This window comes from Musca autumnalis, unplaced genomic scaffold, assembly GCF_047663935.1.
Source record: "Musca autumnalis isolate F117 unplaced genomic scaffold, ASM4766393v1 scaffold_1, whole genome shotgun sequence".
Taxonomy (NCBI): domain Eukaryota; kingdom Metazoa; phylum Arthropoda; class Insecta; order Diptera; family Muscidae; genus Musca; species Musca autumnalis.
Window position 1 is genome coordinate 258,022,552 of NW_027411644.1, and position 21,478 is coordinate 258,044,029.

The window sequence follows — 21,478 nt, forward strand, 5'->3', positions numbered from 1 at the left end:
TACATCGATATAGCCATGTCCGTCCGTCTGTCCGTCTGTCCGTCTGTGGAAATCACTCTAGCGTCCGAACGGATTGACGTAGGTTGATGAAACTTTGGGAAAATATATTATATGTACGTAGGACTTTTGGTATTGAAAGCGGGCTATATAGGTCCACGCTTTCGTATAGCCCCCATACAAAATGACGCGTGACGCGTCGTCGTTTTAAGGAATTTTTAAGATATTTGTCCCATTTTACCACCGAATTGGTTGTAATTTGGTACTTTGTGTCTCCAGAGGCCAAAAAACATTCCTACCAAAGTTGGGTTATATAGGTCCACGTTTTGGTATAGCCCCCATATAAGGCCCCATATAAAGTACGCGTCATTTTAATATATTTTGAATGTATTAGACCCATTTGACCACAGAATTGGTTGTAATTTGGTATTTTGTGTCTCCAGAGGCCAAAAAACATTCCTACCAAAGTTGGGTTATATAGGTCCACGTTTTGGTATAGCCCCCATATAAGGCCCCATATAAAGTATGCGTCATTTAATATATTTTGAATGTATCCGACCCATTTGACCAAAGAATCGGTTGTAACTTTGTATTTGTGTTTCCAGAGGCTAAGAAACATTTCTACCATAAAATGTTTATATAGGTCCACGTGTTGATATAGTCCCTTTAATACGATATCTCCCGATTTTCGATATTTTGAAGGTTTTAGCCTCAATATCACACCGAGATGGCTGAAATTTGGTATTTAGTCTTCTTTAGGCTTAAAAAACTTTCCCCCAGAAATAGGTCCATGCCATCATATAGCCCCCATAGAACATTACCTTCGGAATTTCGGTTTTTTGAAGGATGTGGTCACATTAATCCACCGAAATGGCTAGAATTTTTGGTGGAGGGTATAAAAAGTTCGGCCCGGCCGAACTTACGCTTTTCTTACTTGTTGTTTTTTATTCTTATAATATTTTTTTCTTTCTTCTAATTTAGGTTTATTTTCTAATGTTTTGGTGTTCTTAATATTCTGTATATTAACGACCATAGCAAGACCCATACCATACACATCTTACAACTCCTATGAGCCACCAATTGATGGATATATTGCCAGCTTTCGGCCGGTCTATGAAGATAAACTTCTGGATGCAGATTATTATGGGGAATTCTTTTATGATGAAGACTCTTTTGATTATTGTTAATTTATATATTTATTTTATTTAAAATCTTCAGTCAGAATAGTTTATAACAAAGTCATGCTGTATGATATAAAATCTATTTAAGCAATAATTTATTTAATGTAGTTTTAGGTTTATTTTTGTAGAAATAAATTGTTTATAAATATATTGTAATATTTCTTCCGCCTTTTCCAAAGGTATGTCTTTACGAGTTGAGAACTATTGTCAAAGCAGGACGAGTTAGCTTTATAGGGATATAAAATACATCGATAAATGTATGATGGTAAGCACACATTATCTGGAGAAGTTGAATATCAGAAAGTGGTCCCCAGAAATTAATCTATAGGAATTACTAGCAAAGCTTCTGGCCTAACAATGAAAACGCGAATATTTACCATCTAAAATAGTTTTATTGTTTTCTGAAGTAGCTTGATTTATACACTTTTTCATGCACTCAAACTAATTATTGAAGCACTTTTTCCACTCCGATTGAGACACCTCCAAAACATGTTATTTGAACGCTTCAACAGCATCTTCTGGTGACGAAAATTGACTTACCCTTTTTTCTTGATGTGCGAGACTCAAATGAAGTCATTGGGTCCAAGTCGGGGCTGTACGGCGGATGACCCATCAAGTCCACGTTTTAAAAGGCCAGTTTGCGGCCAGTTGATGCAATATCAAATGTTAGTTGGAGGAAAAATGCCTTAGGTTGACTATATCTCACGATATATAACATGGCGATCTTGCATTATACATTCACGCACGGCTTATTTTTTTATGGCACAACGCCCATTTTTGCCACTCTCGACGTAAAGAATGCATTCAACAGCCTAAGGTGGACAGACGTGCTACATGCCATGAAGACCATATTCCAAGTCCCTGCGTACATCCTGAAGAAAGTGAATAGTTATCTAAGGAAAGGGTACTGATGTATAATACAAGCCAAGGTACAAAGCAGAAACATATCACATCAGGTGCCGCACAGGGTTCCATGCTAGGTCCTGACCTCTGGAACATTAGCTACAATGAAATTCTGGAAATAGATATGCCCGTTAACACGTTCTTAGTGGGATACGCAGATGACGTAGCACCTGTAATTCAGGCCAGAAATACGGAAGATGCTCAGCGTAAACTGACACAAGTAATGCTCCGAACCAGAGCTTGGCTAGAGGCACATGGGTTGGAACTAGCTATACACAAAACCGAGCTGGTATTATTGTCCAGAAAGCATATCCCAGCAGAAATCGATATGCGGTTAAACAATTTCGTTATCCGCACGCAGAAATTTATTACCTATCTTGGGATACAACTCGATACAAAACTGACGTTCACGCCGCAGATAAATCGGGCATGTGAAAAAGCTTCTACAATCACAGGGCAGCTGAGTAGATTGGTGGCCAACATCGGAGGGCCACTCCCACACAAAAGGAAACTATTAATGGAAACCTGCAATAGCATTTTGCTTTATGGGTGTGAAGTCTGGGCTCCGAGCATTTCTACTAAATGCAGTGCGAAACAATGTTAGCAGTACGAAGAACGGCGGCAATGCGAGTTGCATCTGCTTACCGCACAGTTCGGAACCAGCTGTACAAATCATAGCAGGTATGATACCTATAGATTTAATGGCGGAAGAACGGATGAAATTATATGAAATGAAGCGTTCCCAACAAGAAACAGGAGCAGAAATTTCACAAATAAAAGATGAAACGTTTATAAAATGGCAAACAATGTGGAATAGAGAGACTTGCAGCAGATGGACGGCGATGCTCACCGGACATGGGTATTTCCGAAAGTACGAAGAAGAAAATACCGTAGATGGCGCGGAGGACACATTCCTCGCATGCAGCCGTTGGTCAAATGTCCGGGCAACAACAGAGCAAGAAACTGGCGCACTAACAGCCGAAAATGTTGTGCAAAAAATGCTGATTAGCAACGAAAACTGGATCGTCGTTGCAAGATACTGTGAGTTACTGCTGAAAACCAAAAAAATAGATCTGGACAACGCTAATACTACAAACTGAAGTGGGAAACACAGCTGAGCTTGGACGCAAGCAAATTGAAGAAGAAGGTCCTTACGTCCTGGGAGCCACCTCGAAGTAATGTGAACGCGGTGCCGAGGTGGATGCAACTCTCAGAGGTGAAAAGGTGGGATTTTAGTCGGTATGAAGACCGAGTCCGACATACCACGTGAATGCATAAAGCATTTCCCCATCTCTGCCGCAAAAAAAAATTATTATTATTATTATAATCATTATTATTATTTTATTTATTATTATTATTTTATTAATTATTATTATTATTTGGAAAGAATTGAGAAACGACATAAACCGAGATCCATTCGGAATGGGATACAAACTGTGATGAAGAAACTAGGTGCTCAATCCCCAATAGAAGAAATGGATGATGAAACAATGGGAAATATCGTGAACACACTGTTCCCTTCACACCCAATCAGAGTAGAAGACCCAATTGATGAGCGTATAATCACTCCACCAATCTTTACTACAGAAGATCTGAAAACGGCAGCTAGTAAATTGAAAAACAATAAAGCTCCTGGACCTGACGGAGTCCCAGCGGAAGTGCTCAAGGAGATAGCTGATGCACGTCCAAACATACTACTGGACATGTATAACCACTGTTAACTAGAAGGAATATTTCCAAAACGTGGAAAGAGCAACAACTCGTACTAATTAGTAAAGGCAAAGGAGATCCAACAGCCCCATCTTCATACAGACCATTATGTATGCTGAACACGGCTGGAAAACTTTATGAGAGGTTACTAAAACAGCGAATAGAAGATGCTATAAACCTGAAAGGCGGGCTCTCAGCCAGGCAACATGGTTTCAGACCTGAAAAATCCACCATTGGGGCAATAAAGGAAGTGGTTGAAGTGTTCGCCGCCGCCCAGCAGCGAAACAACTATAGTAGGCCTGTGGTTTTATTAGCCACCCTTGATGTTAAAAATGCATTTAACAGTCTTAGATGGAGAGACGTTATATACGCCATGGAGGCAAATTTTGATGTCCCAGTATACCTCATGAAAATAATCAGGAGCTATTTAAGCGAAAGAGTACTAATGTACAAAAGCAGCGCAGGTACACGAAATGTACAAATAACATCTGGCGCCGCACAGGGTTCTATCCTAGGCCCTGATCTTCGGAACATCAGCTATGATGCGATTCTCAAAATAGACATGCCTGAGAACACATTCCTAGTAGGGTACGCAGATGATATAGCCGCAGTTATCCAGGCCAGACGCACATATGAAGCTAGACGCAAACTCAGCCAAGTAATGATCCGAACCAGAGCGTGGCTGGAATCACACGGGCTGGAGCTGGCCATGCACAAAACCGAGCTGGTACTTCCGTCAAGGAGGCATATTCCAGCAGTTGTCGACATGAATGTAAATGACATAGTCATTCGCACACAGGAAGCTGTCACATACTTGGGAATACGACTGGACACTAAAATGTCATTCTCTGCGCAGATGAAATATGCAACTGAAAAAGCTACACATATCACAGCCCACCTCAGCAAATTGATGGCAAATGTCGGAGGACCTCTACCCAATAAAAGAAAACTACTGATGGAGGCGTGCAACAGCATTTTCCTACATGGATGCGAAATATGGGCCCGGAGTCTGTTAACTGCACAAAAAGCCAAGAAATTACTAGCAGTACAAAGAACAGCGGCATTGCGAGTTGCTTCTGCATATCGCACGGTATCAGCGGGCATGATACCCATCGACCCGGTAGCAGAAGAACGGTCGAAACTGTTTGAGGCAAAACTCTCACATAATGCATATGCGAACGCAGAACAAGTGCGAGAAGAGACATATGCAGAATGGCAAAGGCGCTGGGATGAAGAAACCTATGGACGATGGACTGCGAAGCTTATTCCGAACATAAGAAGATGGGTGAATAGAAGACACGGATATGTAAACTATTACATCACACAGATGCTCTCCGGTCATGGATATTTCCGAAAATATTTGTTTAAATGAAGAAAGTGCAGTTCCCCATTTTGCCTATACGAGGAAAAAGAAAGAATAGACGATCCGGAGCACACGTTCTTTTCGTGCAATCGATGGCTCGAACTCCGAGCAGAAATTGGCGATATATCTGTCGAAAATATAGTGGAGAAAATGGTAACAGATCGAGAACAGTGGAATGCTATCGCAAGATACTGCGAAGAGCTGTTGAGAAAGAAAAAGGTAGACCTTGATAACGCTTAGAGTAAGCAAACAGCGGTGCTTGGACGCAAGCAAACAAGGAGAAGAAGGCCACAAGGGCCTGGGAGCCACCTCGAAGTAATACGAAAGTGGTGCCGAGGTGGACGCACCTCCCAGAGGTGATCAGGTGGATTATTAGTCGGTATAAAGATCGAGCCCGACATGCCACGATGAGTGACGACTCGCCGTGAATGCGCAAAAGCATTTTCCCATCTGATCCGCAAAAAAAAAATTATTATTATTATCTTATCTGAGTTGTGACATTCTCAGCGAAAGCTGGAATTTACGCACCGGGTCTATGACCAAAGGTTGCGCTCAGTTGGGATATTGCATATCCATTATTCTTCCTCATCCAATAGTTTCTCTTATTATAGAAGTTGCTTTAATTAAAATACTTTTCTGCATTTCTGTGAGAGTTTTGTGGCTTAGATTCAGCTGTTCCAGGCTTTTTGTGGTTTCCTTGGGTATTGTTCCTAACGAGCTTATTACAATCGGTAGTACTTCTATTTTCTGCAAGGATAGTGAGTTTTTTAGGTATTGTGCTAGCGGTTGGTATTTCGATTTTTTGGTGTTGATTGTTTCCGTTATATTGATATCTAATGGGACAGCGAAGTCTATGATTTTTCCAGTATGTGCTTTTTTGTCTATTATGACCATGTCCGGTCTATTTGGTATAGTTATATCTGGTGGATTGTTTACCAGGATTGATCTATCCCAATATATTGTGTAGTATTCTGTCTCTATTACGGGTTTTGGGTGGAATTTATAGTAATATGATGTGTTTTCGTTAATTTTCAGTAATTTGATTACGTTTATATATATTATTTTTCCTATGTTGTTGTGTCTTGTTGTGTAGTGGTTGTTGGTCAGGGAGGTACAACTATTTAGCAAGTGTGCTATAGTTTCTGAGGCTCCTCCACATCTTCTGCATCTGTCATCGGCGATCGTGTTATCATGCATGATATATTTCCTGTAATTTCTTGTTTGTATTACACCGTCCTGTATTGCCATTATGAAGCCTTCGGTTTCGGCATATATGTTGCTGTACTTGAGCCAGTTAGTTGTGTTTTCTATGTCGACATATGTTTGATTTATTTGATTGGGATATTTCCCATTCAATGGTTTGGATTTCCATTTTTGCAGTAGCAGTTGTGTGGTTTCCGGGATTCTTTGACTATTATTTTTCAGGTTTAGTGGCGTTAGGTTATCGTCTGAATTTACAATCGCGTTGTAGAGTGTGGAGGTTGTTGCTTTTGCTTTGAAGTAGTCCGTTAGTGTTTTTATTTGTTTATCATGTAGGATCTGGATGTTGAGTAGTCCTCTACCTCCAAGTTTTCTTGGAATATATAGTCTCTCCATACATGACTTGGGGTGATGTTGGTTGTACTTGGTTAGTATTCTCCTGACCATTCTATCCAGGTCAGTAAGGTCTGTGGGAGACCATGATATTATGCCAAATGTATATGTTAGGAGGGGTATTGAGTATGTGTTTATTGCTTTGATTAGATTTTTTCCGTTAAGTTTGGTTTTACCAATATTTTGGACGCGATATATGAATTCTTGTTTTATCTTTGCTTTATGCACAGTATGGTCTATGGTTATGTTTTGTCGGATACCCAGATATTTGTATTGCTCCTCTCTTAAGAGTGGGGTTATTTGCTCTCCTGCGGACGTACAGAACAATTCTCCTTGATTGTATTTGCCCTTCGTTATGTTCTGTGTTTTACATTTGTCAATTCCAAATGCCATTTTTATATCATTGGAAAATACTTCGACGATTTTGAGTAATTGACTTAGATTGGGCTTGGTCCCTGCGTATATTTTTAGATCGTCCATATAAAAGCAATGTGAGATCCTGAGGTTGTCGGATGTTTTAAGTTTATATCCGTATTGGCTATTTTTTAGGAGTGTGGAGAGCGGGTTAAGAGATAAACAGAAAAGTAGTGGGCTTAGGGAATCGCCCTGGTATATACCCCTTAGTATTTTGATTGGGTTTGATGTGACACTGTCCTTTCCATTTCCTATGTGGAGAGTAGTTTTCCAGTGCGTCATTAGTTGACTTGTACACTTTATTAGCACAGGGTTAATTTTGTATAGTGTTAGTACTTCAATTATCCAGGAGTGGGGTACAGAGTCGAAGGCCTTTTGGTAATCTATGAAGGCAGCGTACATGTTTTTTTTATTCTTAATAGCTTGTCTTGTGATAGTGCTGTCAATGATAAGTTGGTCTTTGCATCCTTTTGTTCCTTTCCTACATCCCTTTTGTTCTTCGGCCATTATATCTTGTGACTCGCAGTGTTCGGAGATTTGTTGGCTTATACATGCCGTGAGTATTTTATATGCCGTATTTAGGCATGTTATTGGTCGGTATTGGGCCGGGGATTCTGGGCTGTCCGTTTTGGGCTTTAGGTATGTGATGCCAGCGCTCATACTAGGTGGTATGGTTTCTGGTTGTGTTATCATATTGTTAAATATGTTAATAATTATTGGGTGTAGTGTGGTGAGATATTTGTAGTAGAAATTTTGTATTTTATCTGGTCCTGGTTGTTTCCAGTTATGGAGTTTCCGTGTTATTTTCTTGAACATGGGCTCTGTTATTAAGTGGTTGGTCATACCGGGGTTTGTTGAGATATCCTCAAGTAGGGTGCTTATCCATGTTGATTGTGTATTGTGTTTGACCTCATGGCTCCATATTGCTTTCCAGAAGTATTCTATTTCATCAATATCAATGCTGTTTTGCGTGGTTGGATTACATGTTGAGGGTGCAGTTATGGAGTTATAGAATCGTTTTTGGTTTGTGTGAAACTGTTTATTTTGCGTAGATCTTTGGTAGCTTTTCATGTATGTTCGTAGTCGGTTTGTATATTTCAGAAGCCTTTGTTTAATGGTGTCGCGGATCTGTTCTATTGAATTATTTATTGGGTCGAATTGCGTGTGGGTAATATATTTACGTTTTATGTTGTTTAGCTTATTCTTGCATCTTTTTCCAGTTTTTCCATTGATGTGGCTTGTGATTACGCCTAATTCTTATTGTTATTATTATTGTTATTATTATTATTATTATTATTATTATTATTACTATTATTATCATTATTATTATTATTATTATTATCATTATTATTATTATTATTATTATTATTATTATTATTATTATTATTATTATTATTATTATTATTATCATTATCATTATTATTATTATTATTATTATTATTATTATTATTATTATTATTATTATTATTATTATTATTATTATTATTATTATTATTATTATTATTATTATTATTATTATTGTTATTATAATTATTATTATTATAATTATTATTATTATAATTATTATTATTATTTATTTATTTTATTTATTTATTTACTTATTTATTGTTATTATTTTTATTTTTTTGAAAAAGCTCGCAAAATATTATTATTATAATTATTATATTAGTATTGTTATTATAATTATAATTATTATTATTATTATTATTACAATTATTATTATTATTATTTTATTAATTATTATTATTAATATAATTATTATTATAATTATTATTTGTTTACTTTATTTATTTATTTACTTATTTATTATGATTATTTATTTATTTTTTAAAAAAAGCTCGCAAAATGACTTTTTCAGATCGATAAACAAATACTGATATGTATGTATGTATTTATTTAGTTGTCTAAACCATGAACGTTCGTGGGACTTGATTTGGTTACGAAGTTTTTCGGCAAATCACACACACGCGACCCGAACGCAAAGTAAGAGAGCAAATGTTTTGATTTTTTTACTTCAGTCTTGTACTGAATTTCATGCAAGCAGGTTGATGCCGCTTTATTTGTTTTTTTTTGGGTACACTGAAAAGATTTTGCAGTTGTACAGCAAATATGTGGAGGGAAGAATTTGAAAATGATTTTTTGTTTTGTATTAATATTTTTAATGACGCAGAATGCCTCGTCTGCAATGCAACAATAAAAAATGTATATCCATCTTACCTTAGGCGTCATTATAATACGCATACAAAATATCATTTAATGACGGGAAATGTTCGAAAAAAAATAATATGCCAGCTTAAAGATAATTTAACAAATAAAAATAATAGGTGTCTTAATATTATAAAAGACAAAGGCAATTATGATAATGCCACAATCAATTTTTATTTTTGTTATCTAAATTTATCCGAATTTCGTTAATTTTATTTTATTATATTTAAGTTAAGACCCTAATGTAAAAATATAAAAAAGAACGAAATCGCTATCATTAATTAACTCTTAGCAATCGCAGTTTTAATAACAGAAACTGAAGTGGATACTTTTGACTGTGATTCACTGTATATTATTTTTAATTTTAGTCATACAAAGCGAACGCGCCAGCAATATATTTTTTCTATTTGAAAATTTTGCCTTTTTAGGCGAAGATCATTTTTAGTATTAATTTTTTTTTTAATTTATTAATCGAGCTTTTTTATGATCTATAATGCAAATGAAAAAGGAAAGCCGACGATTCGAACCCACACACCCACCACTATGTTTGGCTCTGAACGCTAACACGCCGTGACAACTTTTTTCCTGTGTTTTTAATTTCATACTCAATATGAAAATCATCACCCTGTTCTGTCAGTGTAATTTTACCCACACATAAACAATTTAAGTGCTCGCTCTTCTTGGTCGGCTATGGTCTAAACGTATGTTTTCATTTAAAATTATTAATCACAAGCACACACGCTTGTTTCCTAGATAAATTTTGTTCGCTCTCTTAACATGCATATATTCTAAGCGAAAAGAAAGCTTTTGCTCGCTCAATAGAACGCTGCCGCCAAAAGGTAATTAGCGTGCCAAAAAACAAAATTCTCAACATTTCATCAGTCTCAAATAGTTTGCGGCATAGAGAATAACTAACGAAACTTTCGGCAAAACAAACAAAATCAAACAAATTTCTACAAAACATAAATTAAATATTCAATGCGAAAATGTTAAACACAAAAACCCAAATAATAACTTTGAACAGATTGCGAATATCTATTCCAGCTCTTCAGCAGCAAGTAAGTAAGATTTAAATCATAGCAAAAAAATAATTATTTTTACTTATGTACGTATTTTTTTTTTCAAACCAACAGTGGCGTAGTCAAACATCGTCATCATCAACAGCGACCGCTGCAGCAACAGAATGGGAACAAGCAAAGCCATTCACAGAAATGCCCACAATACATCCCCTCAAACTTTTGCTTAAATTTTTGCCTGGTGGAAAGTATGCCAACCTTGATTCTAACCAGATGATGATAGAATTTAAACGAGAATTTGGTCCCATTGTATTTTTAAAAGGCATCTTTGGAAAACCTGATTTTGTTATTACCAGTAATCCACACGATTTCGAAAAGGCATTTCATAATCAGGGCATTTGGCCCATGAGACCTGGTATGGAGTATTTAAGTTATCATCGTCAAGTTCATCGCAAAGATATCTTTAATGGCGTCGAGGGTCTATTGGGATCGTAAGTACACATTTTTACGTATATTATAGATTGAGAAAAAATATGGTTTTAAATCAAACAAATAATATTATAATCGGTATAGGATTTGACTAAACTATCCAAAAGGTTATTGTTTATAATACTTACTTTCCAAGTGAATGGTGCTGTTGGTCAAAACAAAATTTTTGTTTTTAAATGTTCATATCAATCAGATAAACTTTTTGAAATCAGTCTACATATGTAGATAAGTTTTATATTGATAACTTTTCAGAATGCTTATGGAATTTGATTATACTAACTTTTATTTTCAATGTCATACACAAATTGTTTAGAATTTTTGTATCAATTAATGTTTGCTAATAGGAAGAACAAATATAATTAACTATTTAACTACTAGCAGAACCGATTATGCGTTACTGGCCCGTCGTTTTGTTTTTTAATGGCAACTTTCTATGCATTTGAAAATTTTGCCTATTAGATCGAAAATCATTTAAATATTATTCTTAATTAATTTATCTTTGGAGTCGAGTTTAATGACCGAAGATATTTTGCAAGTGAAGAAGGAAAGCCGAAGATTCGAACCCACACAATCACCACTATGTGACCGGTTTCGCTGTTGGTAGCAGCCATCTATGTAGTCGAACTTATCATTTTTCAAATGCAAGTTGATTTTAAAATGAAGTTACGAGTTTGGCTCTGAACGCTAACATGCCATGATAACACTTTTTTCATATATTTTTTTAATATAATCTTCGCCCTAATAGGCAAAATGTTCAAATAAATAAAAATCAGCTTGAACCGGGCTGCGGTTTGAACCGACGCACAGTGGTTCAGAATCGTTTTTTCCTGGTCAAAATTCTGCAAAGACTTAACACCCCATATCACAGTGTGGTGTAGGGTATAACTAGGGCACACGTGAGGCACCACACCCCCTCCATTCATCAAAATATATTGTTACGGAATTAGATTTAACTAATCTCCGTGTAGACGTTGTTTTAAACTTTAAACTTTACGTTACAATTCAAATTTTTAAATTAACGGAAATTAAACTAAATTAACTTAAACCTATCAGTTACATTCATAACATTGCCTCCCGCTTAAGCCTGTTCGTCCCGAATAGGCACAGTTCCCTCTCGGTGGTATGGGCATTGGTAACACTGCCTCCCGCTTAAGGCTGTTCCTCATGACCTGGCACAGTTCTCGTTCCGTAGTTGTTGCAACCAATTTAGATGTACCCTCTACGCCGTCAGCTTTGGACTTTTGCTCTTCAGGACGACGTTGCTCTCTCTTCAGGAATCGCGCCGTTATACCTTCTTTCTTCGTGGTCACCATCCTAAGTGCCACCTGTTCTTCATCATCCTTCCTTGCTGGACGGCCGCTTTTCCATGGACCTTTCCTAGACGTACATCTTCGCTTTTTCGCCCTCGTTGCTGGATTTTTCCGCTTCCCTATGGACCAATTGTCGGCGGCTTCCACCTTCAGCGTACGGACATCGACAGCGATCTCGCTGGATTCTGCTTACGGGCGATGTTTGCTTTTCTCGTTGTAGCCCACACTTATCGGTATTTCCACATTGGACCAAGTCATCACACGGTGCTTTATGTCCAGGTTGATATCGAAGGCAATCATGAAGTCTACATCAAGTAGAACTTCGTCCACAATATCGGCCACTATAAAATCGAAATTTACAGATTTTCTACCCATGCTCAGCCTTTGGTACCCCTTCCCATGAACCGTGGTAGTCTCGCCTGTGGCCGTCCGCAATTTGACTCCATTTAACGACAATACCTTCCCTTTTACCAAATCCGGTCTAATAATGGACTCTGCTGCACCGGTGTCCAATGTCAAGTTACGCAAAACACCATTGATGAAGCCTTTAACCGTTAGGTTGTGATTCTCCTGCTGGACTATGGCTATAGAGATTGTGGGACCATCGTTTTCATCCTCTGCCAGCGGCGCCTCGTGATTGACGGAATTCATTTTATTTGATTCACCTGATGTCTCTCTTTCCAGATTCTTGGCCACCGGTTGGTCGTCGCTTTTTGAAGGCGGTGAGGTGGATCTGGGCCTTGGTCGTTGCAATCTGCATTCTCGTGCAATGTGTCCAGCTTTACGACAGTTGTAGCAAGTCTTTCTCGTGTTGCCAGCCCCTCGTTTCACACGCATTAGTGCATCCTTCAGCGGATCGACAACGGTCTGGGAATTGTTGTCCTCAACTTCCAGCCTCCTCACCTTGTAAGCTTTAGGTTTCACCAGCATCCTCGCGGTTTCTTGGGCCAGGGCAAATGACACGGTTTCTGCAAATGTTCCTATCGGTGCCGCATACGTCGCAAATTTTATCTCTGGATCACGAATACCACTTGCAAATGTCTCAATCTTTATGCGGTCCACCAATTGGTGTGTCTCTCCTGGATATGCCAACTGCGCCAACCGTTCTATATCAGCCGCAAAGTCTTGTGAGGTCTCATTTGGCTTCTGGACTCTTCCCCTCAGTTCCATTCGGTAGATCTCTTGCTTGTGTTCACTACCGTACTTACGTTCGAGAGCAGCCATTATATCCCCATAACTGTTTCTAGAAGCGGGGGGAATACTATGTAATACGTCAGCAGCATCACCCTTCAATGCCATAAGGAGTGATACCGCCTTTTCGTTGTCGTTCCAAGAATCTCTAGCAGCCACTGTCTCGAACTGTAATTTGAACACATTGAAGAAGGTAGAGCCGTCGAACACTGGAGGCTTAATTTTTAACGCGTTATGGATAGCTCTTACTGGACCGCCTTTAATTTCCAGTTCCGACATTTTCTTTTCTATGCCCAGAATCTTCTCATCTTGAGCCAGAAATTTCTCGTCAACAGACAAAATCTTTTTATACAACTCCTTAATTTGTACCTCCACGTTTTCTACTCTCTTTTCAATCACCATCGTGATGTTCTCGACTTTCTCGTTAATTGTTCTCGAATTTACCTCTAATTTCCTGGAATTTTCTTCACTCTTTCTGGATATCTCTTCCAACATTTTACTGGAATTTTCTTCCATCATTCTACAATTTTCTGCCTTCATTTCCATCATAAGTCTGGTAGTTTCTTCGCTTTTCTTATTCATTTCCATGGAGCTTCCTTCTATTTTCCTAATTTCCACCATCATCATAGCCAGCATTGATTTCAAATCGTCTCCACTGGCAGCTACCGACGAAACTTCCTCAACGCCGGATTCGCCCTTTGCCGATAACTCGACTTCCTCCTTACCGTCGAACTCATATTCATCGATGTTCAATCCACGCCGCTCGAACTCTTCCAACAAGCGTTTTTGTAGCCTTGTTGCCAGTAGAACACAACTCCAACTTACTTAGCTCCTTCTTCAAGTCTTCCACTCGTAGATCCTTAAACTTCATTGTAGGATGATCGTAATCTCACTGCTGACACCAATTGTTACGGAATTAGATTTAACTAATCTCCGTGTAGACATTGTTTTATTCCCCAGTACGATTTGTACCAAATAAAACAGGGTTCGTTTTAGATTACGTTTCTACAATGCTTTATTTACTTTATTACACTTATTCGTAACCGACTTTAATTACTCAGCACGCAGCTTGTCTCTAGTTAGCACGCAGCTATTCTTTTACCGATCTGTTCAATTCAACGCTTAAAACACCACTACTACAATGTTGCCGTTCCTATCGCTATTTATACCCAAAATCTCCTGGGTCTAGAATTATCTACAAAATCTGGCAACATCTCGAATCTGTGCAGCGAACACACAGACGCACATTCGCACTAAGCGAACAACCATACTCACATACATACAAATAGACAAGCGCAGTAATGACGTAATTACAACAACAAACAAATGCAAGAAATAAAGAAGTAACAAACTAAACAATAATTACATGATTATGGCAAAACAAAACAAAAGCACATTAATGAAAGGTAAAGAACTAGAATGATGAAGAGATTTGTACATGGTAGTTGTTGTTGTTGCTTAAATAAAGTAACTGCGTAATAAAACTTTACGTTACAATTCAAATTTTTAAATTAACGGAAATTAAACTAAATCAACTTAAACCTATCAGTTACATTCGTAACAATATTCTCTATTTTCACCATGGAACGACTTTGAACAATGTCTTCCTTGAGGATATAAAACTTTCGACCTGAAATTTGTCGGTATAGGTCCACGTCTTCATATAGCCCGCATACGACGGTAACTCCCGATTTCTGCTATTTTGATGGTTGTGGCCTCACTATCCCTCCGAAATGGCTGAAATTTGGTATTAAGTCTTCCTTGAGGGTATAAAACAATCGATCTGAAATTTGCCGGTATAGGTCAACGTCTTCATATAGCCCCTATACAACGGTACCTCCCGATTTCCGGTATATTTATTGTTGTGGCAACAATATCCCACCGAAATGAACGAAATTTGGTATTTAGTCTTCCTTGAGGGTATAAAACTTTCGACCTGAAATTTGTCGGTATAGGTCCGCGTCTTCATATAGCCCCCATACGACGGTACCTGCCGATTTCCGGTATTTTGATGGTTGTGGCCTCACTATCCCTCCGAAATGGCTGAAATTTGGTATTAAGTCTTCCTTGGGAGTGTTTTATACCCCAACTGAAATTTGTCGCTATAGGTCCACGTCTTCATATAGCCCCCATAGAAGGGTACCCTCCGATTTTCGGTATTTTGAAGGTTGAGGCCTCAATATCACTGAAATTTGGTATTAAGTCTTCCTTGAGGGTATAAAACAATCCATCTGAACTGGGTGACGTAGGGGATGGAAGATACCAAGGAACGGTCCTGGCCGGTTTTAACATGGCAAAGCCCAGGATTTATCTTGGTCCCTCTTTCATCTCAAGTGGACACTGACCTCCCCGTGGTGTCACCTGGGGAACTGCCTTTAACACCCGTTAAAGGTAGTGAGCTAACATGTGCCGCGCGTTCACCCATAAGAACGTTAAAAACTTGGGTTTGGGCGTCGGGTTAGTAACCCTCCCCTAGAAAAAAAACAGCCTACTATGAAAAAACGAAAGAAAAGAAAAACAAACCCCTCTAAAGTTGACGAACCCCGCAAACGTTTTAAGGACCATGATCTGCGAATCAGCACCTGGAATGTTCGCACTCTTTATAGAGAAGGTGCAGTCTTCGCATTGGCAGACGTACTTGAAAAGTACAAGGCCGATATTACTGCCATACAGGAAATACGATGGATTGGGAAAGGCGTCACAACAACACCTAAAGGTGACGCACTGTATTATAGCTGCCATGACGTAAAGCATGAGTTTGGTTGCGGATTCGTAGTTAGTCGGAGACTAAAACATCTAGTATCCAGCTTCACCCCAGTGAATGAAAGACTTGCTTCAATTCGAATAAAAGCTAAATTCTTCAACATCAGCTTTATTTGCGCTCATGCTCCCACTGAAGAAAAGGACGAACAGACCAAAGATATATTTTACGAGCGCTTAGAAGAAACATATGACCGTTGCCCTGCCCATGACATTAAAATCATTCTAGGCGATTTTAATGCCAAAATTGGAAAGGAGAATATCTTTGGCCCAACAGTCGGAAAGTCTCCACAGTGAAACATCTGACAATGGTATGAGGCTGATAGACTTTGCAGCTGCAAAAAACATGGTAGTTAGCAGTACCAGATTTAATCATCTCGATATTCATAAGGGCACCTGGCTGTCCCCAGATCAAAGAAAGTTTTGCGGCTACAGTTCGCAAATTGCGATCAATTTGGGGTCACAATAATGCTCCAAAAGAGTCAACTGTAAAGAGATTAAAAGATAAATTTTCCGAAACTAGGTCTGTTAGTGATGTAAAGACAACAACGCGCCTCCGACCAGTTCGATCGAACATCCATCGAACATCGACACTGAGCTCAGCAACTTGGTGTCTCCAAATCCACTATGCAACGAATTTTGACGAAAGATTTGCATCTTCATGCATACAATTGAATCAGGAACTGAAGCCAGCTGACCATGGACAGCGAGGGGAGTTCGTTAATTGGGTATTGGAGAAACAACATGAAAATGCTGATTTTGCCGATAGAATCATCTTCAGTGACGAGACCCATTTCCATCTTGATGGCTTCGTCAATAGGCAGAATTGTCGCATTTGGGGTGAGGAAAATCTTCGAGTGATTCAAGAGAAGCAAATACATCCTCAACGTGTCATTGTGTGGTGGTTTTTGGGCTGGAGGAATCATTGGACCTTTTTTTAGGAAAATGAGGCAGGTCAAGCGCAAACTGTCAATGGTGTTCGGTATCGTGAAGTGATAACCAGTTTTTTCTTGCCTTGAATTGAAGAAATGAATGTGGAGGGCATGGGGTTTCAACAAGACGGCCCCACATGTCATACAGGGTTTTTTGAAGTCGATGGTTTACGCTAATAAGCCGACGAAGACTCAAGCCTTAGAAGAGGAAATTGGACGCAGCATTAATGAAATACCGCAGCATTTATGCAAAACGGTCATTGAAAATTTCATTAAAAGATCGCGTGTGTGTTCAAGTAAAGCCGCGGCGGTCATCTGCACGATATCTTGTTTCATACATAATCTCATTCTGTCTACTTTACGATATAATAAAGTTTCACGATTTTTTTGAAATATCTGTGTTTTATTTAAAATTTAAAAATTGCGTTCTAGTTGGGACACCCTTTATATTTGTTGACGAATTTCGTAGGCCTATAGTTTTATAACCGCTATATTTGCCAAAATTATGAGTGCATCGGCTTGCAAAATAATTTTCGAGACAACGGTGGTTGCGCCTCTAATCAAATGATCATTTATGGTGCCCGAATTCCCGACCACTTTTTAAGTATATCTCGAAAACTAACCAACCGATTTTCATGAAATTTTGTGGAATGTGCCGTGGTACATGTAGGCATGAATTTCGGAGGTGGCATGTCATCTCCCCTATTAAGAAAAACGATATATTTACAAATTTCCTTTAATGGGGAGCTACAATGGTCCATCAGCCATGATAAACAAAAGAACTATAAGTCTCAATAAACGGAAGAATTCGACTTTACCATTTTTTAACTTTTACAATTAAATCGCTTTAGGATAAAGGTCATGGACGATAATAAATCCCAAACAGCATCAATGGGCGAAAAAATCGGTCAAAGTGAGTAAGAACATGTAAAAAAGTATCAGTCGGCTTTGCCTACAGAGATATACCCTCAGCCTATGTGATTTCAAATATTAATCTACGGACAGATCGAATATATTTCGGGTCTTTTCAGAATTTTGTGGCCATTTTGTACCTTTGAGCTTGCTGACGATAATGTGAATTAGGATTAAAGTTTTGCGGAGGGGCTACTTAAAGGAATAGACGACATAGGAAGTGGATCTGATTTTGATCTAGTCATTTCAGTGGGTCATCTTATAACTTTTGGAACAGTATGCCAGGAAGCATGGACTTGTCCACGGAAAACATAATATGACTGTTAACAGTAGGACCACAATGAACAGCGCCGGCATTCATTTCCAAAGCATCTTCGAAGAGACCCTAAACTGCATATCGACACGAATGTTGAACTTTTGTGGGGGAGGTACCCTAAGGGGAAGAAGAAGTTCTCGTGCTCTGCAGCAACTACATATAGGGGTTTTTACACCTTTCGGGCTGTTTCCTCAGGAAGTACGGACATGCCCCTGAAAAACATTCATCGTCGTAATTGAGGTAGCGAATGAAAGTTGCTTCAATAGAAATCAAAGTGTCTCGAGAGCAGGTCTTAAAGTGAACCTATCCAAAATTTTGTGTGGGAGGTACCCGAGGGAGTGGACAAATATATTCCATATTTAAACCTGATCTGTATCTGGTAGATGTATTAAGATGTGTAAAGTATGGACCAAATCGTTCACTCAATTCAAAAGTTATCGTGCGCACAATTTTTCAGAACATTTTTGAACTTTTGTGGGGGAGGTACCTGAAGGAGTGGACCGATATGGATTATCTTCGAACTTAAACTATGTTTGGACAAAATATTACTAAGACCAAATTTTTGACCGAATCGGCTGATCCGTTCGAGAGTTATCTTGCGCTCCAACCACCTCACACGGTGTCACAGGGATTTTTTGCAACTTTGGGGCTATTTTCTCAGGATCTTGCCCCTGATGAAACTTGTATCGTCGTATAGGTGGCAGTGAATACAAGTTGCTAAAACAAAAATCAAACCGATTCGAGAGCAGGTGCTAAACTGAACTTATCCCAAATTTTGTGTGGAAGGTACCCGAAGGAGTGGACCGATTGAGTTCATATTGGAAACTCATCTAAGTCTGGTAAACATTTCACGATTTGCAAAATATGGACAAAATCGGTTGCTCCCTTCAAGAGTTATCGTACGTATAAATTTTCTGAACATTTTCGAACATTTGTGGGGGAGGTACCGGAAGGAGTGGACCGATATAACCCATCTTCAAACTTAAACTAACAAAATATCACGAAAGCCAAATTTTAGATCGAATCGATTGATCCGTTCGAGAGTTATCGTGCGCTCCAGTCAGCCAGACAGACAGACAGACGGACATTGCTCAATCGACTCCAAATTGTCTGAAACACATTTCGTCCAAACATACTTGGGGTCTAAAACCATTATTTCGATGAGGCACATTTTGCCCGTATAAAAGTGTATATACCCTCGTTAGCATAAATGCTGAGGGTATAAAAAGAAAGATTACAGACAAAATCTGTTGATGAATTTAAAATCTTCAATGAATAACTCGTTTTGACAATGGACCCAAAGAAATGAGGTAGAAAATACCCTTTTTTGAATTGTTAAGCATAAAGTCCATACAAAGTTGTCATGAGAACTCAATACGACGGGCCAGCAATGCGGACCCGGGTCTACTAGTGTTTAAATAAATATGACGACTCCAAAGATTAAGTTTTAATATTTACCAACTTCACAGACAAATCCTAAATTATTTTTATTTACCTTTGTTTTGTTGCAGACAAGGAGAGGCATGGGGCTCATTTAGATCAGTTGTAAATCCAGTTTTAATGCAACCCAAAAACGTCCACTTGTATTTCAATAAGATGTCTCAGGTCAATAAAGAATTTATGGAAAGGTAAGAAAAATACTCTCACAAAATAGTAGCCCCTTGTCAAGATAAAAAGTTTACATTTTCAATAGAATTCGCCAAATTCGTGATCCTCAAACCCTCGAAGTTCCCGATAATTTCGAAGAAGAAATAAATCGTTGGACCTTGGAATCTGTTTCTGTGGTTGCACTCGACAAACAATTGGGTCTGATTAATAAAAATCGTGATGATCCAACACCAAAACGTTTGTTTAAAGCTTTAACGGAATTCTTTGAAGCATCGGCGGCATTGGAATTTCAACCATCCATATGGAAGTACATCAAAACACCAACATTCAAGAAAGCCATTAGAAGTTTAGACGAAATAACCGAAATCACCAAAATGTATGTTGATGAGGCCTTTGAGCGCATAGAGGCGGAGGACAAAAGTCGAAGTGAGGAAAAGCCTGAAAGTGAAAAGAGTGTTTTAGAGAAGCTTGTCAAAGTTGATAAGCAAATTGCCTTGGTTATGGCCATGGATATGTTAATGGCCGGTGTGGATACGGTAAGTGGGATCTAGAAAATATTTATTTGTGCCCATAACATAATTGGTAAAATTTTACTTATAGACTTCTTCGACATTTACCGGTCTCCTTTTGTGTTTGGCTAAAAATCCCGAAAAGCAAGAAAAATTACGGGAAGAAGTAAAGCGGTTGTTACCGCAAAAAGATTCTGAATTCAATGAAAGTGTTTTCAAAAATATGCCCTATCTACGGGCTTGCATCAAGGAGTCATTGCGTGTTTATCCCTTAACCGTGGGCAATGCTCGTAAGCAGGCCAATGATGTGGTTATCAGCGGTTATCGTGTACCCAAGGGTACTTTGGTGTCTATGAATTCTGTGCCCCTACTAAAAGATGATGCTCATTATCCTCGTGCTACAGAATATTTGCCCGAACGTTGGTTAAGACCCTCAAAGGAGACTGAGGGTTCCGCGGAATGTCCACATGCCTTAAAGGCCAGTACACCCTTCAATTATTTACCCTTCGGTTTTGGTTCACGAAGCTGTATTGGTCGCCGTATTGCCGAAATGGAAATGGAATTGGGCATCGCACGTTTGATTCGTAATTTCCATGTGGAATTTAACCATCCCACTGAGAAGGCTTTCAAGAGTTTGATAATAAGTGTTCCAAATATTCCATTGAAATTTAAATTTACCGATGTTACCAATTAAAGAAGAAGCCACCATTCGAAAGATTGGAATGTTTGTATCGAAATGTGTATGAAAATATGTATTGTACAGTATTTTTAGATTTATAAAAACCAATGTTGTAAATAAACAAATGATAACGTAAAACAAGTAAAAAAGTATCAGTCGGCTTTGCCGACAGAGATATACCCTCAGCCTGTGTATATTGAAACAATTTTTTCCCAAAATACGTATGTGTTTAGGGGGTTTTAAAAATGTTTGGTGGTTTGAACAGACAAAAATGTTGATTAGGATTAAAGATCAAAAGTTTTGCGGAGGAAAAACAAAAAGAATGGATCGACATTGACCGTTATGGATGTGGATCTAAAGCCACAACATATGGTGCCATAGGGGGTTTTT

The 21,478-nt window shown here is 38.5% G+C and overlaps 1 protein-coding gene across 1 annotated transcript; it reads left to right on the top strand.

The window, feature by feature from the left end:
• The first annotated feature begins 10,175 nt into the window (after positions 1–10,175).
• Positions 10,176–21,237, top strand: LOC141389428 (cytochrome P450 CYP12A2). The gene is made up of 5 exons (XM_073960889.1): positions 10,176–10,424; positions 10,500–10,873; positions 19,804–19,920; positions 19,986–20,436; positions 20,501–21,237. Exons 1-5 carry the CDS (start codon positions 10,353–10,355, stop codon positions 21,101–21,103), a joined length of 1,617 nt encoding a protein of 538 aa, XP_073816990.1. The 5' UTR covers positions 10,176–10,352; the 3' UTR covers positions 21,104–21,237.
• Positions 21,238–21,478: the final 241 nt, after the last annotated feature.

Coding starts and splice junctions, on each gene's coding strand:
- LOC141389428 (XM_073960889.1), top strand. CDS start 10,353: ATGTTAAACACAAAAACCCAAATAATAACTTTGAACAGATTGCGAATA. Junction 10,874..19,803: donor GTCGAGGGTCTATTGGGATC/GTAAGTACACAT, acceptor GTTTTGTTGCAG/ACAAGGAGAGGCATGGGGCT. Junction 19,921..19,985: donor AATAAAGAATTTATGGAAAG/GTAAGAAAAATA, acceptor CATTTTCAATAG/AATTCGCCAAATTCGTGATC.